The 17,317-nt window shown below is 42.8% G+C and overlaps 1 protein-coding gene across 2 annotated transcripts in view; it reads right to left on the bottom strand.

The window, feature by feature from the left end:
- RCL1 (RNA terminal phosphate cyclase like 1) overlaps positions 1-17,317 on the bottom strand; it is a 56,799-nt gene that overhangs the window by 22,909 nt on the left and 16,573 nt on the right. For both annotated transcript variants that reach the window (XM_079790382.1, XM_079790381.1), the window contains exons 3-5: positions 15,256-15,431; positions 9,544-9,618; positions 5,456-5,580 (exon numbers count right to left, since the gene is read on the bottom strand). In XM_079790382.1, the coding sequence (XP_079646508.1) occupies positions 5,456-5,580; positions 9,544-9,618; positions 15,256-15,431 (376 nt within the window). The remainder of the gene's footprint in view (positions 1-5,455; positions 5,581-9,543; positions 9,619-15,255; positions 15,432-17,317) is intronic.

The following is a 17,317-nucleotide window of genomic DNA, read 5'->3' as shown; positions in this document are numbered from 1 at the left end:
TAATCCAGGGAAGCTTTGCTATAACGTGCTCTGTTCTTGATGATCCTGACAGAGAATGTAGACAGCACCCCAGGGTTGATCTTTATCTCAACAATTCAGCCGGCCCTATTCCATGTTCCTCACCACTTACTGTTCAAGCTAATGGAGATCTCTGAAACGTTCGTCCACTACACACTTTTCCTCCAAGTAAGCCCTCCCTAAAACCTCCTGAGAAGTGCAAAGCTGGACTCTAAGCACCTACCCCATCCCCGAGAAGGAGACATCCTGGCCAACCCCACTCTGTCAAACTCCTTACTTAGCCATCCCCAATCCCATCCAGCCCCGTGGCCACCAACACCTGCCCTTACCCAGATCTTGTCAGCACTTAGAAATTTACCAATTTTAACATCTGATTGTTTTAACCCAAAACAATCCCATAAACACAAGTTCTTGTTCTTCTACACAGACACACATCTACTTCCACTAGCAATCTGTGAAGGTTTCCAATTCCTTGAGCCCTGCTGGGTTCCTCAGCAAGGAGCACGCTGGCCGTGGCTTCAATGACAGCTCACAGTCACCGTGCCCCACTGTGACGGCACATCTTTACCATCCTGTCACCCTCCCTTATCATACCTTTGCCAATCCCCTTATCCTTGATCCCAACCTAACTCACTGAAAATGAAAAACTCCTCCCATCTCCCTTCCACACACCTCCAGACAAAGCAATCTAGAGCCACCCTCACCATATGCCTGCCATTCTCAATGCATCCCTTACCAAACAATAAAAAAAAGTTACAGCAGCTACCACTTACTGAATGCTTACTTATCTACGAGCCCAGTGCCTTGTACAGTACATCTGTGACCTCTTTAACCTTTGTTACCAGTACAGTAGGTATAATGGGCCCAATGATAAATGAGTCAACCAAGGCTTGGGGCCAAAATCCTACCATCAGTGAGTGGCAAGGCCAGAGTTAGAACCCACACCTGTCTGATTCCAGCACTTGGATCTTAATCACAATGCTGCACTGCTTCATCACTTGGCCTCTCTCCTACTTAAATCTACTTTACCCAACCTACGGAAGTACTCAAATCATTACCAACATATTTTTAAAGAAGGAAATCTTATCAAGTCTCTCTTCATCAAGTGACCACTTTATCTTTCTTTTTACTTCTCTTTCCTGTCAAGATTCTTGCAAGCGTGGCCTCCACACGTCACCATTTCCCTCCCAGTCACTCCACAATGCAGAGCTGATTACACAAGCGAGGTTACATGTGGAAGGTCTCCACCACCTTCTGGAAAGAGCTCCTCCTAGGGGCATTGGTGGCAGCCTGCTGTGAGTTCCTCAGCTAATTCCCCATTCTAATGCTCACTCCTCTGGGCTCTGTAAGGCACCTTCTTCATTATCCTCTCATCTCTGAGTTCCCAGTCTCCCTTCCTGGGAGGACTTAGTTAGTGTTACAAGTCTTAGTGGCAACTCAGGGTTCCACCCTCCCCTCTCTGATTCCACAGGGTAGCTGACTCAAATCATTCCTCACCTTGTCCCAAGTTACAGACCTACATTCCTAACTTCTTCTAGACTTATCTCGCTGTAACCACCTTGAAAGACCCTCAACCTCCACATGAAATAAAGCTGAACTTATCCATTTCCAACTGTGCAAACACGTGCATGAGGCAGCTGCAGGGAGTTTCCCACAGGGACTCTGTCACCAGTGTCTGCTGGCACTGGGTACATCGATGAACAAACAGGAAAGAAGGACAACCAAGATGGCGGCATAGGTAAACACCTGTACTTACTGCCTCTCACAACCACATCAAAACCACAACTAAAAGACAAAACAAATATCATCCAGAACCACAGGAAAGCTGGTTGAGTGGAAGTTCTACAAATAGAAGGAAAGAAAAAAGCACATTGAGACTGGTAGGAGGTGCAGAGGTGCGGAGGTGCATGCGAAACAGGCTGGCAACTGGGTGCACTGTTGTTTTTTTCAATTGGGAGGGAGACACAAGCTACTGACTGCTCTGAACTCCAGTTCCAGGCGAGACTCTGGGGACCCAGACTCATACAGGGAGAAACTGGACTGTCTGGCATCGGGCCGGAACATGAGGGCAGCTTTCTCTCAGAGATTCTTGCAGCGATCATTGTTCCTGCACAGGGCTGCAGGACACAGAGACCCAGGGACCTCTCTGGGGCAGGGCTAACTGGCAGCCATTACTGTTTGCTCCGCTCTGGTGATTCCTGAGACCCCGCCCCACCCAATTTACAACCCCACCCAAGCTGTGAGCAGTGGCTTTTGCATATGAATGACCTGGCCTTTTGCAACCTAAAAGCTAACAAACTGCAGCTAGGTCAGAGAGCTCCAGAGCTTCCAAAAGAAGGCCTAAGGCCCGGCAGCAGCAGCCTGCATTGCTTTACAGCTGGGCCTCATCTGGGCACTTCCAAACCCCAAACAAAGAGGAGGAATCTGCAGATCTCGCTGTAGTTCCTGCTGAGTGGCATCAGGCAGTGGCTGACTTTGCACCTCCTTGGAGATCCAAGAGCCAGTGTCCCCAGTGGTCAGTGTGAGACCATACCAGATTACAACTCTTCACATCCATAAACGACATACTTAAGGGGCAGACTCAGTGAGCATCAAAACCCCACTGAAGCAAGTCCTGCCCCATAAGGATGTCTCTAGCACAGCAGTTCTCCCATTGTAGACACAGCTGATCCTCACAGCCAATTGGCCTGGGGGTCAATTCTTCCCAGTGATACCAACAGCAATCAAGAGTTAACTACAACAAGACTGTGTACACAAGCCCACAAAGGGGTGCACCAAAAGTGTCCACCTCAGGTAATTGGGGAGGATGAGCTACTGGGTCCTGTAGGACACCTATCAGCACAGGGAAGCAGCTAAAATGTGGAGACAAAGAAACATGTCACAAATGAAAGAAATGGAGGAAAGCAAACTACTGGATATAGAGTTCAAAACCACAGTTATAAGGTTACTTAAGAATCTTCTAGAAACATCCGAGAAATTTAGTGAGACCCTCAAGGATATGAAAAAGGACCAATCAGAAATTAAGCATACACTAACTGAATAAAGAATAATACACAGAGATCCAACAGCAGACTAGAGGAACGCAAGAATCAAGTCAAAGATTTGAAATATGAAGAAGCAAAAAACACCCAATCGGAAAAGCAAAAAGCAAAAAGAATCCAAAAATTTGAAGATAGTCTAAGGATCCTCTGGGACAACTTCAAGCATACCAACATCAGAATTATGGGGGTGCCAGAAGAAGAGAGAGAACAAGATATTGAAAACCTATTTGAAGAAATAATGACTGAAAACTTCCCATACCTGGTGAAAGAAATAGACTTACAAGTCCAGGAAGTGCAGAGAACCCCAAACAAGAGGAATCCAAAGAGGACCACACCAAGACACATCATAATTAAAATGCCAAGGGCAAAAGACAAAGAGAGAATATTAAAAGCAGCAAGAGAAAAACAGTTAGTTACTTACAAGGGAGTACCCATACGACTGTCAGCTGATTTCTCAACAGAAACTATGCAGGCCAGAAGGGAGTGGCAAGAAATATTCAAAGTGATGAATAGCAAGAACCTACAACCAAGATTACTCTACCCAGCAAAGCTATCATTTAGAATTGAAGGTCAGATAAAGAGCTTCACAGATAAGAAAAAGCTAAAGAAGTTCATCACCACTAAACCAGTATTATATGAAATGCTGAAGGGTATTCTTTAAGAAGAGGAAGAAGAAAAAGGTAAAGATAAAAATTATGAACAACAAAGTGACAACAAATAGATATCTATCAGCAAGTGAATCTAAAAATCAAGTGAATAAAAAATCTGACGAACAGAATAAACTGGTGAATATAATAGAATCGGGGGCATAGAAAGGGAGTGGACTGACAATGCTTTGAGGGAAAGGGGTGTGAAGGGTGCGGGAAGAGATTGGACAAAAATCTTACACCTATGGACGGGGACAGTGTGGGGGGGGGGGGCGGGTAAGAGCATGGGATGGGGTGGGAACTGGGTGAAGGGAAACTATGGGGGGAAAAAAGAAAAACAACTGTAATAATCTGAACAATAAAAATTTTTTTAAAAAAGAAAAGAAACATGAAAGACTCCTGCTTCTGTGGGGCTCAAGATTCTGTGGAAAGGTGTGGCTGGCTGGGCATGTCATGAAGACAATGTGGTGAGTGAGTAATTCCAGAACTGACTGGCCACACCACTGTCACTGCATTATAATGCTCCTTTCAGTGCACTGGTTCATCTCCCTTCTCAACCTGCCTGTTGCCACTTGGAATACATACTGGTTCATTATGATGCCAAGTGGTAACATGGGAGTGTTTGATCCAACAGAAATGCACAAGGGAGGGCAGGTGAAGTCACACATGGAAGAGATCATCATCAAGCTCTGTCACATCATCAAGCAGCCAGAGACTACTTACATCATCCTTAGAACCACAACCAGAGAGTATATTTTTTCCTCTTGAACAAAAAATATTCTTGCTGTATTTTTAACATATAAAGTATTTAAAAATCAAAACAGACAACAAAAAAACTAACGCCACACATCACCACAAACGTTTGTAGCTACTATCAGAACAAACCTCTCTACCCAGGTGCCTAAGTGAGAAACATCAAAATCATCCTCACGACTCTCTGTTCCTCTATTACAGACCCAGGTAATCATTGTGTCCTATCCATCCTGCCTTTAGGATCCTATAAACTAGAGGCCTTACCTGTCCTCCAGCACCTACCCTCACCGTTTCTCTTTAGGACACAGTAACTCCATCATCTTTCCTCTAAGTGCTGGTCATTAGGTGATTTTCTTTTTTAACTTGTACTTTCCAAAATTTCTATAATGAACCAAAAGTTCTTTGGTACCACCAGTATTGTCCTCTTAATATGCAAATTCATTTTACAGAAAACTGCTAACTTCGGAATGAAAAACAATGCCTCAGCATGGCCTTCCACCTTCACTGGCTCCTGCCCATCTTTCGTGTACCACCTCCTACTGCCAAACACCACTAGCTGATGCACTTGGGCCACACCACATTGCTTGCCGCTCCCCAGAACCACCATGCACCTGTTACCTCCATACAGGCCCACTTTTCTGCCTGAAGCTCTTTTCCTTTCTTGCTCCACTTCACAAGCCTCTAGTCTATAAGGCTCAGTCCAAATGGCCTGAGCACTGGTAGCCCCCAAACCAAAGCCCTCAGAAGAGTATAACATACATGGGAGCCAGTTAAGTCTTAACTAAAATAAGAAAATGAACGGATCAATCAATCTAGTCATGGTGCAGCAGCAAATTAAGCATCATAACCCACCCAACAATTACAGTTTCACTGTTAAGATTTTTCCATGATTGTTGTCTAAAATGTAAATAACTCTGGGAAGAAGTAAACTGGTTGTGAGTCACTCTTCATGAGGAGAGAAAATAGTAAGAAATCTGAACCAAATGCAAAGGATACGCCATTCCTCTGATACGTTTGATTTTTCCTGGATCTGTGAGCTGAATGGGCTTCAGGACCTTCCTTATGGGACACGAGAAAATCACTTCACCTCCTCCTCCAGGAGGCATTCCCCGCCGCACAATCTGCACACGTGGTGAGAAAGAAGAGGCAAAAATACAGCAATGAGTAGATGGCCCAGACACCCAACTCAGTCGGGTTTACACCAAGGGGCTCTTCCTTAGAAAGGAGACAGATCTCAAAGTCAGGTGGGTCCTCATCCTCATGAGGAACTAGCAGGGTTCAGGAGTTAATCCCATTTCTTAACCCTTTTCTCCTATGCAATTAACTGATCTATCCAATCTCTATATTAAAGTCATGCACCACTTAACAACAGGGGATATGTTCTGAGAAATGCACCTTTAGGTGATGGGGTCGCTGTGCGAACATCACAGAGTATACTTATACAAACTTGTATGACTACTACATATGATATAGCCTATTGTTCCTAGGCTACAGCACTGTACAGCATGTTACTGTACTGAGTACTGTAGGTAACTATAACACAATGCTGACTATTTATAGATCTAAACATAGAAAAGGTACAGTAAAAAAGCAGTATAAAACATGGAGCTTACAGCACTGGAAGTTGCTCTGGATGTATCAGTGAGTGGTGAGCAAACATGAAGGTCTGACAGTGGTCGGCAAACTGCGACTCACGAGCCACATGCGGCTTGAGAGCCATGGTTTGCAGCTCTGTTGACTAATGAGTTTGCCGACCACTGGGATAGGGGCTTAATCACAATGAACAACAACAGCCTGTAATTATTGGAATCGAGAGTCTAGGTTTGCTGACCACTGGTCTAGGACATTACTATGCACTACTGAGGACTTTAAACATTGTAGACTTAGACTACATTAAATTTATTTAAAAGTGTTTTCAATAATAATAAATAAACCTTGGCTTGTTGTAACATTTTTACTTTATAAATTTTAAATTTCCAACTTTTATAACACTTAGCTTAAGCCCTAGCCGGTTTGGCTCAGTGGATAGAGCGTCGGCCTGTGGACTGAAGGATCCTGGGTTCGATTCCGGTCAGGGGCACATGCCTGGGTTGCGGGCCCAATCCCCAATTGGGGGTGTGCAGGAGGCAACCGATCAATGATTCTCTCTCATCATTGATGTTTCTCTCTCTCTCCCTCTCCCTTCCTCTCTGAAATCAATAAAAATATATTTAAAATAAAATAAAATAAATAAAACACAAACATGCGTACCAGCTGTACAAAAATATTTTCTTTATATCCTTATTCTATAAGCTTTTTCTATTTTTTTAACTTTTTTGTTAAAAACTAAGACACAAAAACACACACATTAGCTAGGCCTACACAAGGTTAGGATCATTAAATTCATTGTCTTCCCACTTCACATCTTGTCCCACTGAAAGATCTTCAGAGGTAATAACACAAATGAGCTGTCATCTCCTTATAACTATGCCTTCCTTTGGAATACCTCCTAAAGGACCTACCTGAGGCTCTTCTTGAGGAAATATGTCCACTTTGGTTTTGTTGGTTTGTTTCTTTTTTCATCTTTTGCTGGTAAGCAGATTTACATCACGAAAATTCCTCTCTATTAATGAAAACCTTTTGGTGTTGGGGAGGGGTCCGTGTTTTCCAACTTTTTAAGGAGCTTCTGCTAAACACTTCACTGGGAATTTTCTTTCCCTTCTGCAGTTTCCTTTTCTCTTCCCTCCTTTTCAGCTATGCATTCCTGTCCCAGTTCCAACAACTCTTCATTAGCCATTTTCTCAGGAACCACCTCTAGGAGTTCCTCAATGTCAGCCTCATCCACTCGCAGGTTAAAGTTGTTTGCCAACTCAACCACAGCCCTGTTGATTTTTACAACGTCCTCAGCCTTGGAAAACCCTTTGAAGTCATGGACAAACTAACTGAATGTCTTCTTCCAGATTCCATTCATATACTTCTTGGTGACATCACCCCAAGCCCAAGCCAGGCTCTTGATGCAGTCATGGATACTGTAATCCCAGAATTGCACCAGTGTTTTTTCAGTATCTTCCTCAGTTGCAGCAATAGCTTGGGCAAAGGTCCTCCTCAGGTAGAAGGCCTTAAAAGCTACTATAACTCCTTGATCAATTGATTCGATAGAAGAGGTAGTGTTTGGGCGAAGAAACACAACTTTGATATTGCGATAAAGATCACCAGTAAAAGGAGGAGCATTGTTAACAATAAGCAAAATCTTAAAAGATATACAATTCTCCAAATAGTACTTTTCCATTCCACTGACAGTAATTCAAAAGGGCATCTTGGAAGAGCAGCTGGATCATCCATGACTTCTCACCAAACCTGTAGGATATTGGCAGTGTGTGCTTTCTGATATGTTTAAAAAGGCCTTTGGGTTGTCCTTGGCCAGCTAACAAAGGGTTTCAGTTTGTAGCCAGAAACAATACCCCCAAGCAAGACATTATCCTGTTCTGAAAAGCCTTGAAACTTGGGATTGACCTGACCTTCTTATGGATGAAAGTCTTTTCAGGCATCTATTTCCAGAATAGGGAGGTTTCATCCATATTGAATGTTTGTTCTGACAAGTAATTTTCTTCCACAAACAGTTTATCTAGAGCAGCGGTGGTCTGTGAGGTCCGAAAGGTTGGCGACCACTGGTTTAAGGAAACCTTTGGAGCAGCGGTTGCCAACTGGTGGTCTGTGAGGTCCGAAAGGTTGGCGACCATTGGTTTAAGGAAACCTTTGGAGCAGCGGTTGCCAACTGGTGGTCCACAGACCACTGGTGGTCCGTGAGGTCCGACAATCGCTGATCTAGAGTATCCCAAAATTCTTCAGCTCCCGTCACGGCACTCACAGACTCACCACTCAATTTCACATTACGTAAGGAATAACCATGCTTGAATCTTTTAAACTACCCAGGGCTAGCAGTATATTCGACAACGTAATCGAGTCCAGCCTTCTTTCAGCATCCCAAACAAACTTTTTGTTTTGGCTGTGATTGTCATAGTGCTGAGAGGGATACACTTCTAGGTCTGGTCTTCAATCCAGGTCATTAGAAGTTTCTCCAAGTCTGATATAGGCCCTTCTCGAATTTGTGTTAGTCTTGTTGCTTTTAATGAAGTAGACCCTTTAATAGCTTTCATTACTTTGTTTTTGTTCCTCAAGATCATATCATAGCTATGGTGGAATAGGACATGCCTGACTGGAGAGCAATAACCATCACTGGTTTTCTACCTTTGTAGTCTCTAATCACTTTTTAATTTTGTTTCCAGGTCAATCACTCAACATGGCCTCTTACTGGGAATGCTACGGTGGCTTCTGTATGCTTAGGGGCTATTATAAACAAAACAACATGAGATTCATACATAATTATATGTGTTATACTTTTATTTTTTAAAAATATATTTTTATTGATTTGAGAGAGGAAGGGAGAGGGAGAGATAGAAACATCAATGATGAAAGAGAATCATTGATTGGCTGCCTCCTGCATGCCCCCCCCCCCCACTGGGGATCAAGCCCACAACCCCAGCATATGCCCTTGATCGAAATCAAAGGCCAACGCTCTATCCACTGAGCCAAACCGGCTAGGGCTGTATGTGTTATACTTTTATACGACTGGCAGAGAAGTGGGTTTATTTATGTACACCAGCCTCATCATAAAAATGTGAGCAACATGTTGCACTATGATGTTAAGACATAATCTATATCTAGATGAACTAGATTAGAGAAGCATTATGGCTAGAATCCTAACTCTACTACTTATTAACTGAGTGACACAAATGGAGTTGTTATGAGTAGTAAAGTATTAATACTTGTAAAATGTTTACAACAATGCCCACCACAAAGAAAGTACAATATAACTATTGGCTACTATTGTCCTTCTAAAGGGTCCCTTTCGACTCAAAGTTTGTCATGTTTGTATGTCCTATGGGTCTTCTCATAAATGCTTATTTCAAATATCACACACACACAAACACACACACACACACACACACACACACACACACACACACACACGTCATACAGCTCTTCCAATGAGTTGGTAAGGAAATGTTTTACACAGATGTATACAGAAAACAATTCATTCTTACCTTTAGCTCAAGTGATTCACCATCAATTCCAAAATGTTTCAAAACAGGGAGGGCCGTTGCCCTAAGAACATCAACCTGTAGAATTATTTCATAATAAATAAAACGTTTCATTAAACCTTGAGCAGATGGGAAGAAGAAACAGCCAATGAAGCAAGTGGAACATAGCAACCAGGTAGATGATGTATACTCTGGTAAAGAAAGAGGATGCTGGCTTACAACTGAGGGCATGGGAGCACTCTGCTCCGGAGGAAAACAGATTTTATAAGCCACTAGCTCCTCTGAGCTCCTTTCCTCGTTTTTGACATGGAGACTTACACCTACCTTACAAGTCATCATCATGACCAAAAACACATGCAAAAAGTATGAGAACCTGCAGGATTCATATAGAACAAACTTGGACCTCTGCTCATTCTTTTATGTATTTACACTACAGAAAAAAAATACCATATTTTTTATTAATCTTTTCCCAACACAGTTGTTTAATCTTTAAAGCTTGTGGCACATCAAAGCCAAAGCAAACCAAAAAAAGGAGTCAACAGCTACTTAAGAATATTGCTGATGCCCATCGCATAGGCAGTGAAAGAAAGGGTGGTTCTGTAAGAAAGTGAGGGCAGTGGAGGAATGATTGCCTCAAACTACCTGAAGCAGCACAAACCCACAACTGCACAGTTAATGGCAAGGCTGTGTCAAGTATGACTAATATCTCCTCCCTATTCAGAACTGATAGGAGGCCTGGGGTCCTATCCTGTTCACATATAGATTCCTCAGAGTATAAGGATGACATTCAAAGCACACTGATCCAACAAGACAGTGAATGCTGACTCAACTGCAACATGGGAAAGAAAGTCACTCCCTTCCTTGCTCCCAATGGGCAAATGGCCGTTCCTAGGCACTTGGGAGCTGACCCTATCAGGAGCAGTGAGGGCAGGCAGCGAGAGCAGAGGGTGTAAGGGAAAGTGCTGGTCCTGGTTCAGGCTCTCCCTCTAGTGAGCTGCATGGTCTCAGACAACTGTCTAATTTCCTTATCTCTAAGGCAAGGGTGTCAGCCTGTCTTCAAGGTGCTACCCATTCCAACATGCTAAGACTCAACAGAATGATACTCCAATAAGGCTTTATAGCAGAGAATAGGCCCTGCCCACACATTCTGGTGTCAAAAAATTAACGTGAAGTAGAAATGACCTATGAAGCCTAGGATCATGTAGATAATGGATGAGGGGGGCGCTGAAGAAGTTACTAGGAAAACTCACTGAAAATTAGCTCATTTCAACCTAAATATTAAAGTTAAATACACCCAAATACTTAAAACATACATTTGGGATGGCCAGCACCAAAGAGAATTCAGCCTAGGCTAGTACTAAGGGCAGCTGGGGAGAAGGCCAAGCCAGATTCTGGAAAAATCAGGGGATACAAGGATGTGGGTTACTCTGCCCACATAACTCCCTGGAACTAGGCAGCCACCAGCTCTCCTGGGGACAGAAAAGGCAAGAAAGCAGAACAGCCCTTCTGGTTCACCCTCCCTGTACCTGGAGTCATACAGGATGAAGTCAGATTTACTCTGAGGTTCAGCCAGAAGCCTGAGTATAACTCCAGGTGTGGTCCTGTCTCCTAAATCACTCTCCATCTGATGCAAAAGGCAGGCAACTCGCGTGGTGGGATGAGGGCTGGAAGAACACATGTAGGCTTGAGTCTCACTCTGCCTCTTACTAGCTGTGAAACCTGCACACTCCCTACCTCCCCAGGGCCTTGGCTTCCTGCTGTGCATGAGGGGCTGGACTGGACTCCTCCGGCTCTGCACCATAGTTCCAGTAAAGTGGGGGTGGGCTGTAAGTTCTACTTAAGGAAAACTGAACACTCAGTGGTTAGGAAGAAAAAGCAAAGTCTGACCCAAGTGGCACCTCAGGGCAAAGGCGTCAGTCAGCCTGACAGGTTCACTCAATCAATCAATCAACAGGTAGAAATGTCATCAGACACAATGCCAACTAGAAGGGAAGAAACTGCTCTCAGTTACCTTGTCTGAAACAGTGGCAGGAACCCCATCTCACAGGGTTTGTACCAGAATTAAATAAATATGGCTACATTTACTAGAACTGTGCTCAACACACAGCAGACTTTATTGTACTTCATTCCCCTTCCAGAACGGTAATGAAAAAGAATGGAATCTTCACTCACCATCTGACCATGATGTTGGCACCAATAAATATCTATTGCTATTGGGGGTTCCGGTGCCAAATCACTGAGCTTCAAAGGAGACGTCCTGGAACTTTGCTTCTCCCCAGAATGTCTCCCCATTTTCTATCTTTTGCCTCTGAAGGGAAAAATGTTCCTTCCTATTAATAGGGCTCATCCCACCACTTCTGCTTTCGATGCTCATCCCCTCTGGACTTCTGCAGGAGCTACCCTTACTAAGTCCCCCAACCCCTTTAATTATTTCCTTCTCCATTGCAGCATCTCAGCCTACAAGCAACCTCAAATCTCTCATTTAGAAAACTATTTCCAAACTCAGCTCTTCAGGAATCATCCGATCTAACCTTCTGAATCTCCTTTCCATGGTTCTCTTTTCTATTCATCCCTCACCCTGTGACGGTCCTTACACACTAATGTCACTGCTCTCTCAAAGGTCAATAAAACTTCTCATTGCTGAATCTCCCTACCCAATCCTCAATCAACTCCTGGCTTCTCAAAACTCAACTCCTGCTTGGCTTCTCCAAACACTTCTACCTCCACTCACTGTCTGCAGCTCCTCTTCCCCTACTCACACCTTACACATCCATTTCCTCTTCTATTCTCGTCCCTGGGACCATACGGCAAAACCTCTAATGCTCGATACAGGCCAGAAGGGGAATGTAAATGAATGATGAGATCAGCTAAGACCTCCAGCTAACTGGAGAGCTCATGCCTTTTCCCAAGAGGGCGGCTACTACTCAGCTCCAATGGGAGGCTGTTGGAGAAGAACTGCCATCAATGCTGCCGCATCAACCTACTACAATGTAAAATCTGGGTTCCAAACATGAACATTCAATTCAGATACACACACCACCACCCTGTGCAGGCCAAAGGAAAAACACTGATAGTTGTTTGACTATCTGCATCAGGATTAACTCAGACAGAAAGCCGTCGGTGTTCAACTCTGCTCAGCACTGGTCAATCTCATTCTCCTAGGGATTTAACCTTTTGCACTCGGATGTTGAGTGTGACTCGACACGGTTAGCATTAAATCCCGAGTAGAATAAAGGAATCGAGAAAAAAGCAAGTGAGTGCAAAGGGTTAACTATCAGTAGGTAAGATACTGATGACCTATCACTGAAGCTCCAGACAGTAATGTCCAACTGCCAACTGGACAACCACACGTGGATATCCTTCCAACATACCAAAACCAACCACATCACCCAACTACCAACCACAATTTTCCTTTTCCCTGTGTTCAACTCCTTCTGATCACTATCCTTCAAGTCAACCAGGACAAAAATCATGAAGTTATTTTATGAACACTTCCTCCTATCCCATCTCCAATTAGCTGTCAAATCATGAAGTCTCCCCTCCACACTGTCCTTCATATCAGTTCCTTCCTCTCTACTTCCATCTCTATTATGTTCAAACTAGTTGACAAACCTCCAATTCATCCTTTTTTCAGCCTCCACAGTGCTCTTACTAAAAACCAGGCTGATTCTGTGGTTTCCCTTCCTCTACAAAACCCTCCTTAACCCTCAGCACTTTGTACCTCTATCAGAGCCCAGAGGTACTCAGCCTTGTAGCCTCCCCTCTATGTGTTCACAGCTGTCCACCCCATGAGAACAAGTTCCCAAAGGGCAGGACGCATCATATTCATCCTGATGCAGACAGCAAATGTGGACATGAACTGATGGGGAAACGACATGTTGAAGAGAAAGCTCAAAATGAAGAAGCCACAGGCTGAAGAAGTTATTCTTTATCTAAGATTAGGTATATTTATTTTATCCTGGGTTGGAGCCAAGTACTATCCAAGGTCATTTTAGTCTTGCAGGGAGCAAAAGCAGTCCTGTAGCATATGAAAACAATTTTTGTTTATATGTTCTGCACAAAAGAGTTAATTTCTGGGGAATTCTTCAACTAACCTTTGTCTGTTAATATATAAAACTTTTAAAAATATTGCCAGTGATAACAGCTTTTAAGGTCATTAGCAATTATAGAAAGAGTACAAAACTGGGACACAGTGCCAAAGTCTCCTGTATGCTCGGGGCCTTTCCCATTACTCAAGGCACCTTCTCCACCCTCCACCTACAAGTGCAGAGGCCTCCCCTTGGGAACACTTTCAACTCAAGGGCCCACTTCCTAGAATCTTCCAGAAAAATACAAGAAAAAAGCAATCCTTTGAAATTAGTTTAAAATTCTAGACAGTTTATTCAGCATTCCTTTACAGCTAAGAATTTCAGATCATGCACTGTACTAAGATTCTAGGAAAAGAGTTTATGTACCCAAATTCCCAAGAATTGGGAAATAAGTCTTTTACTGCCTAAGAACACATTAACCAGGTTTATACTCTAAAAGTGTATAGGTGAATGCCAGCAGTCTCCACTGTGCAGCTCACTGAACCACCTAACTGGTCTTCCCTGGTTAGAGAAGCTAGATACTTCACATTCTACCTTAGAAGCCACCCCTTCATCGGTCTTCAGATTGAAAAAAATTTTTTTTTTCAATTATACTTTACATTCAGCATTATTTTATATTAGTTTCAGGTGTACAGCATATACTTTACAAGGTGTTCCCCCTGATATTTCCAGTATGCAACTGGTACCATGCATAGTTATTATAATATTATTGACCCTTCATCAATCTTGGTTCCATGTCTGTAGAGGTGAAGATAAGAGTCCTCAGTCAGGACTTGGCATAGTGGCCACAGGCATTAAGATACCCTCTCTGGACAGCAGAGCATCTAAAGGTGAGGATCCTTCTCTTCCTATGAGAGATCTAAGGCAGGTCTGGCAAGAACTACTCCAATATCTCTCTCTCTCTCTCTCTCTCTCTCTCTCTCTCTCTCTCTCTCTCTCTCACACACACACACACACACACACACACACACACACACACACACAAATCAAAATCCATCCTGGACTGGCACTAAGACACTCATGGTGGCCACAATGAAAATTCCACCTGTATATTAAACTATCTTCCCCATACATGCAGGAAAATTAGCCTACTTAATAAGAAGGTTGCTGTGCCCTTAAACTATCAAAGGTTACATATACAGTCCCTGTCCCTATGCCTTTTTCCTAAATCTGCAAACTCTTTTCAGAAGAATGTCCTAAAGTTTAAATAAGTCAAGACTATGCTGCAACAATGCCAAGGAAATATTTTCTGTCTAAAATTTTGGTCTGCTGCTTTCCAGCCTCAGCTATCACATGACCTTGCGAAAGTTTTACTCCCACACACTTCAGCCAACAGAGCCATATTTCATGTCAACCGTGGTGAGACTGCCAGCATCTGTTCTGAAGGTTCTTTGACACGACAATGAAAGGCACCTTGATGAATGGCAACAATCGTTACTGAATATGACTGATATGAATCTTGGTTCATCTTCGTCCTGCAGTGATTAATCTCTAAATCTCAAGGTAAATAACAAAACAAAAACACTCAACAATAAACCTGTGCTTTATCAGGAGCTTGTTTATCAAAAGTTGAGTTGTGACAAGAGACAAAGCAAAATTCACACCATGGTGTGGCCTCACTACTCACCGAGGGGTCAACCTGGTCATTGGTCACTCCTCGAAGAACTATCCTTAATGGGTGCTTCATAAATGGAGCCAGGCAAAGAAGACTCTCCAGGTAATAGCCAATGCCACGAAGGACACTGCAGTCATGCTCCACGGATCCACCATACAGGAGGCCAGGCTGGTAATATAAGGTCGTCCCTTACATAAGAGGAAAGAGAGCCACATTCAGCAGGGAAAAAAAACCCCTCGGTGTCACAAAATCAACACAGGCAATGAGCCCCAAGGGGAAAGTCTGACATGGGCATCCAAGGGAGTTCAAAATGCCATTCCTAAGAGCCCACACTTCAGTCCAAAAGCTGACTCATTACTGTCAAGCCCTTGTAATAATAATAAACGGTGAGTGTAATTTAATAAACAGTAATAAATAAATTAAGCCCCTCCCCAAGCCATCTGACTTGCCAAAGTCATGGCAAGGCAAAGAGAAAAAAATCCTAACAGGTATGTATCTTAAATCTCCCAACAGCACATTCTCAGACTTTGCTGAACAAGGGTGTTTACAAACGATGCTCTGAAACCATCACACCAGCAATCAGCTTCTTGTAGGCCCTTGAAATGAGATTTCCCATGTACCACACTCACCAAACAAGATGCCTAGAAAAGCAAGTACTTTATGGCAATTCCATTAATAGTAGCTATTATAAAAGTAAACAAATAAAAATATCTAAATTTACTTATTACTAGCTTTATTAGAAACTTTTTATTATCTTTATTCACTTTGTCACATATTCATAACATTCAAAAAGTTTCTTACCAGATTAACATATTAGAGGAAAAACAAAATAAGATACTCTAGATGATCTGGGAGTATAAATGGGTGAACAAGGTCTTTTTGCTGCTCAAATGTTTTGCAATGTCTTTTGGCACAATTTATCAATAAGCAAATTTAGCAACAGAGGAAGGAGATACATTCAGTCACTCCAAAGGGAAAGCAGCTCTTGGGAGTTTCACAGAATAAATTTAGGTCTTACTATATTAAAAACTAAAATCCCATCAATCACAATCAGAATCGATCAAAATCAGAATCATATTCCTCCCAAGCTTCTCAAAGGGAAAGATTCTACATTAGTTATTCTAAACACTATTCATGAGTCACAAAACTAATCCTCTAGTACAAAAAGCCATTTAAAAAAAAAAGCTATATAACAATTAAATGCTGCTTATCTGTTTATCCCTGCAAATTAACCAAATGAGAAATTGACCAGGTCATCAGAATGAAGTATTCTACCCTGGGGTGGAGGTGGGTATGGAAGAGTGATTTTTGCGTTGGGACAGGGTAGATAACAAGGTAGAGAAGCAGGATCATGTAAATATCTACTTCCCAACCTACACTGTAGAAGTGATTAGAAAATAATACAGTAGGTCCTCGGTTAAGAGATCCGTTCCTACGGCGTGACATAACGCGATTTTCACTATAAGTCGGACCTCTGAACCCACCTACATAAGCACATACGTCACTCACATGAGCACATACACAGCAGTAATGAAGTGAAACAGTGGGGAAAAAAATTAAAAGATAACAATTCCTGACCTTTACTTGTGGTAAATAAATAATAAAAAACATAAAGCACATATGTACATACGTTGAAATGACAGAACTTTTTTTTATATATAAATAAATGGGAGAGGGTGACGTGACCACTTACGTCGAGTCCGAGGTAACCCGAGGACTGACTGTACAATTACCTGCCCTCTGAATCACCAATATAAACTGCTGAAAAAATCTCCAGGAATTTCAAAGTAAACAAGCCAAGGAAGACTAATGGGACCATAGCTTGCAAAGGGCATCTGAAGCCTCATACCTAAAACCTGTTCTCTGCAACAAATTCCCTGTGGTGCCAGGCCACTTATTAAGCCAAGCTTGTCTTCTTTCTTAAGAGACAACATGTGGGCCCTGGCCGGTGTGGCTCACTTGGTTGGAGCGTTGCCACGTACACCAAAGGTTTTCGGGTTTGATTTCCAGTCAGGGCACATACCTGGGTTACAGGTTCGATCCTGGTTGGGGTGTGTAGGAGAGGCAAGGAATA

Source organism: Cnephaeus nilssonii (assembly GCF_951640355.1).
Source record: "Cnephaeus nilssonii genome assembly, chromosome: 14".
In the NCBI taxonomy this organism is placed as follows: Eukaryota; Metazoa; Chordata; class Mammalia; order Chiroptera; family Vespertilionidae; genus Cnephaeus; species Cnephaeus nilssonii.
Note: the sequence above shows the minus strand (reverse complement) of the source record. Positions and strands in the feature narration are given on the sequence as shown.